Here is a 13,871-nt window from a genome sequence, read left to right as displayed (position 1 = left end):
ACTAAAGGTCAGTCAAGTCATTTTCTTTAAAAGAAGAGATGATGAGGTTGTCTGTGCTATGAGTACACTCAGACTGACAAAGTCCAGATATTCCATCCAAACAAAATCCAAAAGACTAGGATTTTCCTCCAAATTTAATCTGAATAGCAAATAATTCACTGAAGAGACAGCTAATGTACTTGATGTGAAGAAATCATATGACCAATAACTTGATCATGAACAGTACTGGGACAAAACTGAGGAAGCACACAATGAAGGTCACTTGTGACTCATATGGATGAAATGACAGCCTTTTACATGTTCATGTGAAGCAAGTAGTTCTATCTGCAATCAGAAAGTGAAAAGCTGAGCTTTACATAAAACATCTTAAACAACTAGTTTGTGTTGCTTGTCTACAAAATCTGTCATACTGTCAATGAAACACTGGCCAATACTTTTCATCTGTGGTGTTATGAAACGTAGTTCAATTAATTCAGGCAGGCAGTGTGATGGAGTTGTTAAGGTAGTACTACTGATATCAAACCCTGAAGTTGTGGGTTCAAATCCCACTACTGACACTGTGTGATGCTGAACAAGTCACTTCACCTGCCCATGCTCCAACTGGAAAACCAAAAGAAATGCAACATATTGTATCATAAATGTTGTAAATCACCTTGGATAAAGGCATTAGCCAAATAAGTAAATGTAATTCCCTGGACAACAGTTTCCAAGGGTCAATAAAATGGTTGAGACTGATTTATCAAGAGCATAAAATGTAAGATTCTCTGGGAGCTTCCTGTGCAAACTGATGTTATGGTTAATACCAACCAACCAGACACCATTTACACAAAACTTTCAATCAGTAATATATTTAATAGGTAACTCTATGCCATTGGGCTGTAAAATCATTCCAAGAACACCACGAATTAGAGAACAACTGTCAGCTTTCCGAAGAGAATAAGAGACTCTGGAAAACAGATGCGGAAACAATTCCTATCATCATAGTTGCTACTGGTATTATCACAAAATCCAACATACTGAAAAGATCTCACTCAACATTAACACTTCTATAAAAAAAAGAAATAGTATTAATATGTGGAGCATCCATTTTCAACGAAGTCCTTGGCACTGTTAGCAGTAGTTAATACCAAATATTTCAACCAGCCACCCTTAACATTAATCAGACATGAATCCTGGACCTTAGGCAATGACGTTTCTTGGATGGATACCATTTGAATAGGATGAAAAATGGTAAAATCCAAAAAACTTAATAATAATCTTGTTATAGGCACCAGTAGTAGTAGCATAGTAATTGCTTTATTGTACTATAGTGTACCTTGGGTTGTCAGTTATTTTAATAGAATACTATAAAATTTTAAAAGATCAATCTCCATATTCAGGGGTGCGGAAATCCAATGCCGACACAGGTAAATTGACTGTCAGACAAGCATGTTTTTCTTGTTTCAGTTGTCCGCGGACAAGTGCAATTTTCTGGAGAAAAAAGAATTATATGTGCTGTGCATGGCACATTTTTATCACTACTTTCAAATTTTAAACATTTGGGAACGTACTTCGTGCGGTCTACTTAGGCATGTTCTTCATGTCTCATATTGGTCTTCAATGTTGTTTACAAAATGACGGCTGATTTTTCAAAGGGGAAGCACTCTTACCGTCTTACATAAGTATTTTACCCTACTATTAACACACCTGGAGATGCGGTAATTTTTTTTCATGCAGACATTACGATGTAATCTGATGATTTTTCATTATAATTGATAACTTTTATATATTATTGATAAAATTAATTGTTTCTACATAAAAATGCAGTCATTTTACTTGCAATGCAAATGTTTTCACCATATAACAAAGCTTGTTAGGCAGTTAATCTTTCCTGAAATTTGCAATTTCGCGTAGGTTGTGATATATTGAGGAGTTAAGAAATTTATTGCGTGACAACATTAATTTTGATTAGCTGTCTATAGATCGTTTTTGATTAGAGAATTTTTCATATAAAACAAGTTGGTTTTGCGCTGTCAATTTATTAAAAATAAAGAAGAAAAATTCTAACGGTTTCCAAATGTTATGAAATATCTATAAAAATCTTCACTTAGACGCGATTATTTTTTCCCGACGACATCGGTAATATTTACTTCTTTGAAAATGTACCATCTTGCGGAATTTCGAATACGTCATTAGGCGATAAGCACGTTTTTCTCGCTATATGCGTGTTGCTGAAACTGAAGCAAGTAGCATCGCGGATGAGAAATGGATGGTTTCTTGATTAAAACTGGCACAACAGGCCCTGAAAAACCTGACAATGAGGGCAAGAAAAGAAAAACAAAAGCTGAAAGGGACCGTTAGTATGATAAAAAACGAAAACGGTCTTTTCAATCGTAATGGCTCAAAGAGTTTCCATGGGTAAATGCAGACGACACTGACTCCGTTTTTTGCCAAATTTGCTGTCACTATCCACTTATTGCCGACAAAACATCCACATTATTTACTGGCAAGAAAGTCGACAGAAAAGACGCACTACTGTCGCATCAGCTGTCTGCGAAACACATTGCCTGTATGTCAAAGCATGCGTCTAAAAGTAAGAAAAAAGTTGAATTGAAAAAGCGTTTTCTAAAGTTGAACGCTCGGAGGTTGAGCATTATGCTAGGCTGTTGAATACTGCTTACGCTGTTGCTAAGCACAACAGGCCATTTACTGACTTTCAATTTCTGCGTTCTGTGCAGGAAAAGAATGGTGTAAATTTAGGGAGTGACCATCGAGGCAGGGACACCTGTGTTGAGTTTGATGTGTGATGCTGTAGCTGTGAGAATATGATGTTTATTATGGGTAGGTGTTAAACAGTACTAGATGTGTACATTTAGATTCCTACTGTTGGCTCACTGTATGGGTCACTTCATCTGCCTGGGCTGAAAGTCTATCAGATATGTTTTATAAAGTTACTGTACTTATGGATAGATGCATGGTGAATAAAAAGTGCACTTGGGTAATGTTTACTATAAAAGGTGGCATCACAAGTGTTATTCAGAAAGCTTTATTCTAAGTACTGGCTCATTGTGTGACACTAGGCAGGTCATTTCACTTACCTGGGCTCAATTTTTAAAACATATGTAAATGAATGCACTGTACTTATGGATGGATGGATTGAGAGATGAAATGTGCAGTCTATTAATAGAGTTATTTGTGGAAAAGTGACATTATTAATCAGAAAGCTCCATATTCAGTCCTCACCTGTCAGCTCTCATATTGCAGAAATATGGAAACTAGTTAAAGGTAATGATTTTGGATGCTGTTCTCTTTGGAAGGGCAGTTTAAACTTTCAAGGATGAATCCCCATTATCCACATAAATGAGTTACTTCAAAGGCCCTAGTTCCAACTTTAGGAACTCAAAATGCAGGGACGTTCAAAAAGTTTCCGCACTTTTTTTAACTCTGTTTATTAAGAATTTCAAAAACAAATTACTTTTCTACATAGTCACCTTCGTTTGCGATGCAATTTTCCCAGCATTATACCAACTTTTTAATGCCCAATTACTACTCCTTCTGCCGCCACCGTTTCCAACAAAAATATAAAAGTGTGGAAACTTTTTGAACATCCCTTGTATAACAGTAGCAAAGGGAATAGGGCTTTAGATAGATAGATAGATAGATAGATAGATAGATAGATAGATAGATAGATAGATAGATAGATAGATAGATAGATAGATAGATAGATAGATACTTTATTAATCCCAAGGGGAAATTCACAAAATTAGGGTACACAATATGGGAGGGTGCTATACAGTATATTATGGAATAAGATGGCTGCATGACCTCCCGGCAAGTCATTCAAACTTGCAAAGTTCACTGAGGCGATGTACACAACTATATATAATGTTGTGATTGTATCATACCATATATGCTATATTGTGGTGTTCATTTTATGTACTTATTAAGACTGCTATGAATAAAGCACCAAGAGAAATTTCCAGCTGGCAATTAACTTCAAGTTTAGAAAGACGTAAGGTTCAATCCAAGTGATTGCTATAAATACTCGCGGATAAGTATAATTTTACAGTATAATTTCTGGTATTTTATAATGTTGGTCGTATAAGTCAAATGCGGAAAACTCCAAGAGATTATGATATGCTAGCACCCACCTGAGAGAGTAACCACGGAGCACACTGCCTTTTTTTTCTATGTGGGTGCGGCAATGCGCTGTATCAACACGTGCTCCTAACCTATCTCTCTCTATTTTGCCCAAATACCTGAACTATTCAGAAGCAACTTTTGCACTGATTTGTGTTTTTTGTATCTCACACCCTCATACACCTTTATCGTAAGAGCATCCCTTATCTATTATGGAGCTTTCAATCAGAAGAAAATTTGAAGCTAGTTTTAAATTAAACGTCATTGAAGTAGTGAACTAAATTGGTAACTGCGCTGCTGCAACAAAATTTGATGCGTCTGAGAAACTGATACGAGATCTGAGGCAAGAAGATGAAAAAATGTAAGTGTCGCATTTTTCAATGGGCGTACAAGTCGGGGTCTGATTTTATGATTGATTTTTCAGGTTTCAAGACCCGACTTATACATGAGAATATAGGGTAATACCAAAGAACAAATTGAAAGCAAAGCCAGAAACAAGTCAAAACCAAAACTCAGTTCTACCAGTGGTGCATGTTTGAATCAGAAAGTAACTGTCGATAAAGTTAACAAGGACTTTATATCCACTGAGGGATATAGTAATACTCAATCACTGCCATATTTATAGTGTCAAGTCCTGTACAACATCCGTGGTCATCTGACAGACCTCAAAATGGCCTCAAGTAAATAAAATACAGTGCCCTCCATAATGTTTGCGATAAAGACACGTTTTTCCTTGATTTTCCCCTCTGCTCCACAGTTTAAAATTACAAATCAATCCATTCAGGCATGATTAAAGTGCAAATTGCAGACTTTCATTTAACGGTGTTTGCATACATTTCAGTCACACCTTGTAGAAAGGATAACACTTTTTCTACATGGCCCCCCATTTCAGGGCACCATGACATTTAGAACAATTAGTGTCACATATTTACGAAGACTCAAGTGTGGTTCATTGCTTCAATAGCGCAAGCATAAGATACCTTGGCTTGCTTCTGCCCTTTGCAGTCAGTAGTTTTCATTGTTCAACATGAGAACAGGAGATATGTCAATGAAAGTCAAAGAAGCCATTATGATGCTGAAAAACAAGAATAAAATTATTTCAGACTTTGTTAAAAACTTAGGATTATCTAAATCAACCGTCTGGAATATCGTTAAGAAGAAAGAGTGCACGGGTGAGCTCAGTAATCATAAAGGGACCGGTAGGCCAACGAAGGCCCCCACTATTGATGACAGAAGAATCCTCACTATGGTAAAGAAAAAGCCCCCAATGCCAGTCTGACAGATTGGAAACAGTCTTTAGGAGGCAGATGTGGATGTCTCAGAGATGACTACTTCATGACTTCATGAAGACTTCATGAACAGAAACACAGAGGCCACACTGCAAGATGTAAACCACTACTCAGCCACAAAAACAGGATGGTCAGATTACAGTTTATGAAAAAGTACTTAAAAGAGCCTGCAGAATTCTGGAAAAAGGTAACACCCATTCTTAGCCAGAAACAGATCAAAGCTACTAAAGTAATGGTGGGTACCCAAAACACACATACTGTAGATTTGAATTGTCGTTTATGCACAAATTATTCTGTTTATATTTCAAAATGAGACACCTTTTGGCTTTTCTTCACGTGATGGCAAAACGTTTACAATTGTCTCCTAGGATTAATAATTTAGCTTGTATTTCAACTTTTTTTTAAATCTACTTTACTTTATTGCTTTTTATCCCTTTCTTGTGAAGGGCTTTTTGATGATGCTCTGTGGGAAAGGTGCTGTTAAAAATAAAGACAATTTCTTATCTGCTTAGAAAACAGTACTTGTTAGTACTTTGATAATTTGGACATCACTAGGCACCTTTATTAATATAATGTAGTTAATTTTGAAAAAAATAGGGTTTTTTTTTTGTCAACTAGGATATTCTTACAAAGTGAAAAAGATTAAGATTAAGACTAATAAATCAACGAATTAAAAATTTCATGATAAATTACAACACATGGGAGGTGTCATGATTGAAAAAAAATAATAAAAAGTTTGGAAGGAAATTTAAAAAGCATTAGTCAAGTCAAGTCAAGTAGAGCTTTATTGTCATCCTAACAATATACTTACAGTACACAGTGGGACGAAATATCATCCTCCAGAGTCAACAAGTGCAGTACACAAGATAAATATATATATATATATATATATATAACTAAAAAACACATAAAGTTACAAATTAGTACATAACAAGAGAGGGGAGAAGTTGGGAGCATGCACTGATACAGTATGTTGCTACAGCCACCACACAACAAACCACCTCAGGATCCCAAATTAGGACTCGAGTGAAGCCATGCAACAGATGACAGCACCACACTGAACAGTAGTAGTTTTTTTTACAGAGGCTGGAGTGCCAATACTGCCACCAACCACCAAGTTTTCCTTCAAGATGGAGGACCTGCTTGCACGATTTACAGAAAAAACAAGGATCTTAGAAGGTGCTGAGAAGCGCTGAACTGCAGAAGAGCTCAAAGTTCACATTGATGCCTTTTGGATAAGCAAGTGCTGATAGGATGGTAACCTTTGTATATGAGTGAGTTAGCCTGAAAACATATCCTAAAATAAGCGAAATAAGGAATTCAATATGTGATAATCCTAGATTCCAAAAAAACTGAGCGAAAAACATACATGATGTAAATAAAATCATATAAGGCAGGAGTGAAACTGTGGTCTGCAAGTTTAAATCATTAGTGTAATGTTAATGGACTTCCGCAGGGTATAAAGGAAGTCAGCAATGAGGACTGAACAGAGTATAAGAACTAAAATGTCACCACTAGGGTTTAGCTGTATTCATTAGAATCTAGAAATACTAATTAGACTAACAATAATTAATGAAATGTGTATCATGTGTATCAATCTGTTTATTATAAAATAGAAAAGTCTAAGATTTTACACATCAGCGCACTGGCCTATAGGCCATATGCATTAGTAGACAGACAATGTTCCATTATGTCTGTCTGCTGAATGAGTGCAATATGGATGCATTTACAGTACCCAGGATAGGAAACACTTTGTAACATAGAGATATAAGTGCATTTTTGGTTGTATTCAAGACTGAGGACATAATTCTAGATATGAAGGTGGCTTCAATTAATTTTCTATTACTGATAAAAAATTCAATTTTCCTGATTACAACTGCACCACTGTGGTATTATGCTATTAGCATATGTACAGTATGCATCTTATTGACTGAGTAATTGAGTGTATTTATATAAATGTGTGTGTGTGTTTGTGTGTGTGTGTGTGTGTGTGTGTGTGTGTGTAGTTTAAATCAGCAATATCAAAAGCAAATTTTGTGAATTTCCCCTTGGGATTAATAAAGTATCTATCTATCTATCTATCTATCTATCTATCTATCTATCTATCTATCTATCTATCTATCTATCTATCTATCTATCTATCTATCTATCTATCTATCTATCTAGCAAATGAAAATAAGGTTATGTATACCAGACTGAGCACATTGGTGTAATCTTCTTTGTTTCCCTTATTGAAGATTTTGCATTGATTTTATTAATATTAATGATATTGATATACTTCCAGAATCCCCCCGAATGTCAGGGACATTGTTTACTGCACTGGCGTTTCACTAATGGATGAGGATGTCTGGGAGTTCATATGGATGAAATTCCACTCGTCGACTGCAATTTCAGAGAAAAAAGTGCTCCTGGAGGCCCTGACCTGCAGTGATAATGCATTCCTATTGAACAGGTAACTAAAGCAGACAGGTAAAGTTTTAGTCACTAATGAACATGATAAGAATGAAGAGATGGTTATTAATAATGCACAGAAACATGTAAGTTTCTTCTCTTTTTATTTTTGCAATGCTTGAATGCTACCTGTGTCATAAATATATTTAATTACTTTTTCAAAATACATTTTTGAATAATACCTTTTTTAGAATGAAAAAAAAACATCCTGGAGCTCAAAGGCACAGCACCGATTTATAGTAGCAGATATGGCTGGACCAGTGCATATCCTACCAGCATGAAATATATATCTGAATACACAGTAATATACAATAGGGGTTGCCACTAAGCCATAGGCCCCAGACACAGTAATGCCAAACAAAGTCTTTACCATCAATAATTACACAATCCCAACACAAGTTGGACCTTTTCTCACCTTCTGCCCTAAAGGAGAGTGTTGCCCGCTGCCTTTGAACTATGACTTTTCGAGGTGAGGCAGCAGGCCCCTTCTAAACTGGACCCAAGACCCAGGAATACTTCAGGTAATATAGTGTATCCTATTGGAAGCAGTTCCAAGTCAACTGGGAACCAGGGAGGTCCTCCCATGACAAACCTGTCTAACGGCACCCAGGGATCTCGACAGGGCTGTGATTCCAGACTCCAGCTCCCATGCACCCCTGCAGTTGCCCAAACTGGGATGCCTCGAAAGGACCCCTTCCACCTGTCATATGGCGGATGGAATTCTCCTCCAGATGGCATCCTGTCTGTTCTCCATGGCATTATAATATTTTTGTACACTATGGATTACATACTGTATGTACATGCAGTTATGTGACCCCAACTCTTGTCTGTTTGTTGTGAGGCAGCAGCAGCCACACTGTACTGTCCTGCTACCTGACACCCTAGATCTAATATATAAAGCTGAATGTGTATATATATATATACTAGGGGGCTGTGCCACCTACTTGCTTCGCTTGCTCACCCCACAACCCCAACCCCCAGGGGAGCGTTTCACACTAGCCACATCGTGTCTCTACCACTCGCGTTGTGAGGGGGGGGCTGAACGCACGCTAAGGAGATGCGGATGGATCAGCTGCTGGCTTGCTGCTAGCTGCTGCAATGCTGTGTGATCTGCATGTCATGCCGCATGATGATCATTTAAAAGCCTGTACAGCAGCTGTCGGGACGTTAAAGTGTCTCCGAGAAATTGTTTGTAAGTTGGGCGTGACGTGTAAGAAGTCTCACGGGACTTCAAAGTGTCTCTCTGAGATGATCACGTCTCAGCCCAAGATTTTTTTATATAATAGATAGATACTGTATACACATATGTGTGTGTGTGTTTGTGTGTGTTTGTTCGGTATGCAAATCCACAAATTTGGACCTGTCCATTTGTAAAGGGAAACCACACCACACGTTTTTCCATTATGGTACATCTGTATACACACACACACACATATATATATATATATATATATATATATATATATATATATATATATATATATATATATATATATATATACAGTATATAATACATATATACAGTATGTAATGTATATATAAGCATTTTTAGTCATATACAAGACTCTAGAGTAGATGTAAATGGCTGGTATTAAAATAACTTAAGGGAAAAAAGGAGGTCACCAATTTGAATTAGCAACTAAACTTAAGATCCTACCATTTTCCTCCATGACGTCTTCTTTGCATTAACAATTACAAAATGATTACTTCCGGGACCCTCACTAAGTAAATATTGCATACCACTCCCCTGTTGGGTCTTTTTCTTCACATTGGAATGAAGATGTGTGTCACCCATGTCTTTCTCTGCTTCATGAACTTGCCATACACTGTTCTTGTCCTATGCCAGCCTTTTCTGCCTAGAAATATTTTGCATACCAGTAGACCCATCTTAATATAAACAGCTGCTCTGGTAATCTTTTATTGTCGTATAATGTATGTGAAATTCCAATCCTGATATGAAAGAATTAAGCCTGAGGTTCATGGCAAATGTCATATATCTTTGATTAAACTTTATATCTCTGTTTTAAATATCAAGCACATCCTGGATTAGGCATCTAAATTTACACCTCCAAGATTGAAAGCAAATCCTTTGTCAGCTTTCCATTTTCTTATTAAGCTCTACATCTCTAGCTTATAAAATGAAGATACCATTTAGGTCACAATTCCTACCATTTTTCTAGTCTTGCTTCCATGTTAAAGAGAAATAAAAAGTGCCATCCTTTAAAAATGTCATCTTTTTACATCTTAATATGTACTGGCTGCCATGAGAAGCTCTGTTCCTTCCAAAGATATATTTTGAAATTAAATATTACAACAGAAAAAAAAATGAATAAACCATTAAGCGTTGAAGAATTTCTTTTTATCATGTTTATTAGTGTGGCTTATTCTTAAAGGCACCAGACTTTAAACCCCTAAGCCTGCCAGATCTGTCCACATCACTGATTCTCTGTGTGACCTGAGAAATTCACTTAAACTGCATGGAATCCACCTATGACAAGTGTATGGAAACAATTGTACTGCACTGCTGTAAAGTGTCTTGGAATGGTGTTCACTAGGGAAAGGCACTACATAAAGTTATTGTGTTTAAACAAACTATTTCTGAATCAAGAAGGAAAGACAAAGGATTGACATGAGCATAAATACAGTATTTTCAATTGATTTTCATATACAGTGGACCCTTGACTTATGAACTCAATTCGTTCGCGAGGGTTGGTTGTAACTCAAGTTGATTGTAAGTCAAGACTGTTTTTCCCATAAGAAATAATGGAAATGCCCTTAATGTGTTCCAAACCGCCCACAGCAACACTTACTTAACTTTTTTTTAATAGAAAAGGATTGTATAATGTGCATAATTTACCAAAAGCACCAATACTTTTTCTAATGTACTAACCAAAAAGTTATAAAAAGTGCCTAGCCTACCAGAAACAACAATTTCATACTGTACTCACCATTTAAGTTGACATCTTTGGCTTGCAGGAAGGAAGGAGGAGGAGAATGAAATGGAAGGTGGTTATTGTTTGGAAGGAGTTTCCTTATACAAATCTTTTCTTTGTAAAATTGTCGAGATGGTGGATTTCGACATGCTGTACATATTAACGAGATCGGTCACACGAACGCCACTCTCATATTTCCACACAATTTCCTTATTCATTTCGATTGTGATCGCTTTCTTTTACCTTTGTTACCTTCGCTTCCTTCCTTAGCAATTATCGAAATAAATTATATAAATCACTGCACTGACCAAAATTATGTCCACAAACACGTGTATCTGGGCTCCGACTGATGCTTACAAAGGCTCTCGGCTATTTGTTTACAATTGCACAAGCGGATACACGTGACCGCATTCGGGTCGTAACGCAAGATGTTGGTCGTAATTCAAAACAAAAATTTTCGTCATAAAGCTGTTCACATTTCAGGCTGGTCATATATCAACTCAGTGCATTGAACATATCTACAATTTTATTAATAGTAACATAACTCAGCCGTTTTCAAACTGTGGGGCGGGCCCCCTCCCCAGGGGGGTGCAAAGTAATAAAAAGTGGGGCGCGAAGATGTGAAAGAAAGAAAACAAGAATCAAAAATATAAAAAATACATCTATTGAAACTAAAACAAATTAACTTAAACTACATTCTGATACTAGAAAAATAAATATAGAGTTAGATAAATGTCGATAAAAGTTAAGTAGGTATAATAAAATATGCATCAATGATATATTATTAATTAAAAAAGAACAAATTGGTATTAGTGGTCTCCTTTCAAAAAAAAATGTTAGGGGGGCGCGATTGAAACTGTTATGAAAACTCGGGTCACAAATAGAGGTTGAGAAACGCTGACATAACTTAACAAATAGTGACATAACATAACCTAACAAATTTATTAATAGTAACATAACATAACATTCTCAGACCTGCTTAATCCACATTTGGGTCATTGGGATATCATCCAAGAATGCATGGCAGGAAGCTGTCCTGAACGGGAGACCATTCCAGGAAAGCCCATACTCAGTAGGTACAGTGCCTATAAAAGTATTTGCCCACTTGGAAATATTCACGTTTTATTGCTGTACATTTATACTGAAACCCCTTAACTACAGACAGGTGATCTCCATTGAAATACAAATATGAGACTTCTAAAACCAATTGGCTACACTAGTGATGATTTATTGGTGTCATATTAATAATAATAATAATTCTTTACATTTTTATAGCTCTTTTCTCATTACTTTTCATAGTGAGTGGGGAGCCACTTCAACCACCACTATTGTGTAGCACCCACCTGGATAATGCAACATCAGCCATTTTTTGCACCGGTATGCTCATCACACTTTAGCTGTTAGGTGGTGAAGTAGTGAGAGAGATAGCCAATTAGAGACAGGGGATTATTAGGGGGCAAAAGATGACTAGGTCATGGTGGGCAGTTTAGCCTGGACATCAGGATACACCCTACTCTTTAGAAAGGATGCCCATGGAGATTTTATGACCACAGAGATTCAGGACCTCAGTTTTACATGTCATCCAAATGACAGCACCATTTTTATAGCACGGTGTCCCTGGCACTACATTTGGGCATTGTGATCCACACACAGACCAGAGGGTGAGTGCCCGCTACGTGCTTCACCAACACCTCTTCAAGCAGCAACCCAAGCTTTTCCTAGATGGTCTCCCATCCATGTACTAGCCAACCCCAAACAAGCAGATGACCTTTTTGGAAGTGAATGTGGAAAGTGAATACTAAAAAAATGTGAAAGTATTAGATTAAAGTATTAAATTGTAAATTATTTTACATTTGTTATTAATTAGGGTCACTATTCAGAGTTGTGTTTTCACTTTGACATTAAAGAGTCTTTTTTGTTTTGATCAGAGTTTTAAAAAAGACAAATTAAATCTACTGTGATTTAATGCTGTTTTATCAATTAAGTGTGAAAACTGTAGATGATCCAGCTATTTCACTTAGTGAAAGACACCAGGATGCCTCAGTGACACTACTCGATTTGGCAGATTGCTTCACACTCCTGGTACTTGCTTTCTGTTTTATGTTACTCTTTATTTTCTACCATGTCATCTTTTTATTATGTTGTCAAAATAGTAACTTTGTTTTGTTGTGATTGTACAATCACCTGAAGTCAAGAAGGTAGTGAAGGTAAAGGGGAGCTCTGACTGGTCAAGATCACTAAATTCAACCCAGAAACCAAAATGATAGAGATTAAGCAGGAGTTGTGAAGTCTTACCAAGCAGGGATTCAAACCCAAAACAAGACCTAAAAGGCAAAAGAAATTGCTCAGGAATGGGCTATTTTGTGCTGATGAAACTTTTCATATAACTGAGTACACAGTAACATATGAATTAAAAAAAAAGAGAATGCACTCCTACTTTTACTTGAATTGCAGCTCTGTCAGGCAGTCATTTTTAAACCCGCTTTGTCTTGAGCAGGGTCTGCTGAAGTGTCTCCTAGTCAGCATTCAGCACAAGACAGAAATAAACCCTGGACAGGGTGCCACTCTGTTGCAGGGCAAACACACACACACCAAACACACACTAGGACAAATTTAGTATCACCAGTCCACCTAAAATTCATGTCTATGGACCGTGGGAAGAAACAGGAGCAAACAGAAGAAACACACACAGGCATGGGGAGAACATACAAACTCCACATAGGGAGGACCTGGGATATGAACCCTGGTCTCCTTATCGCGAGGCAGCAGCACAACCACCGTGCCGCCCCATAAGTATTTTCTGTAGTAATAATGGCTAGTTGCAGTGGAGTAAGAATGATAACTACAGTTTAATAACACTATAATAAGAGTGATTTAATATAAACAATTCCCCAAAATTCAAAGTCCATGCAATCACTATGTGTGAAATTTCTGTAGCAGATGCTGTAGTTTGCCTGATTCTGTAAAATGGTACATTTTATCAAATTGTGGAGAAGTAGAGCTTCAATTTCTTTTTTTTTTCCTTTTTTTGCCAGATACATTGAGGAAGTGCTATCATATTGTTACGTGCCGCACAGTA

At 36.8% G+C, this 13,871-nt stretch overlaps 1 protein-coding gene across 1 annotated transcript in view; it reads left to right on the top strand.

Annotated features, from left to right (window-relative positions):
- Window positions 1-13,871, top strand: part of LOC114664349 (thyrotropin-releasing hormone-degrading ectoenzyme-like) — a 940,843-nt gene that overhangs the window by 862,493 nt on the left and 64,479 nt on the right. Inside the window, 1 exon segment of the mRNA XM_028818439.2 lies at window positions 7,693-7,860. Within this exon segment, the coding sequence (XP_028674272.2) occupies window positions 7,693-7,860 (168 nt within the window).

The sequence above is a fragment of the Erpetoichthys calabaricus genome, chromosome 1 (genome assembly GCF_900747795.2).
Source record: "Erpetoichthys calabaricus chromosome 1, fErpCal1.3, whole genome shotgun sequence".
In the NCBI taxonomy this organism is placed as follows: Eukaryota; Metazoa; Chordata; class Cladistia; order Polypteriformes; family Polypteridae; genus Erpetoichthys; species Erpetoichthys calabaricus.
Note: the sequence above shows the minus strand (reverse complement) of the source record. Positions and strands in the feature narration are given on the sequence as shown.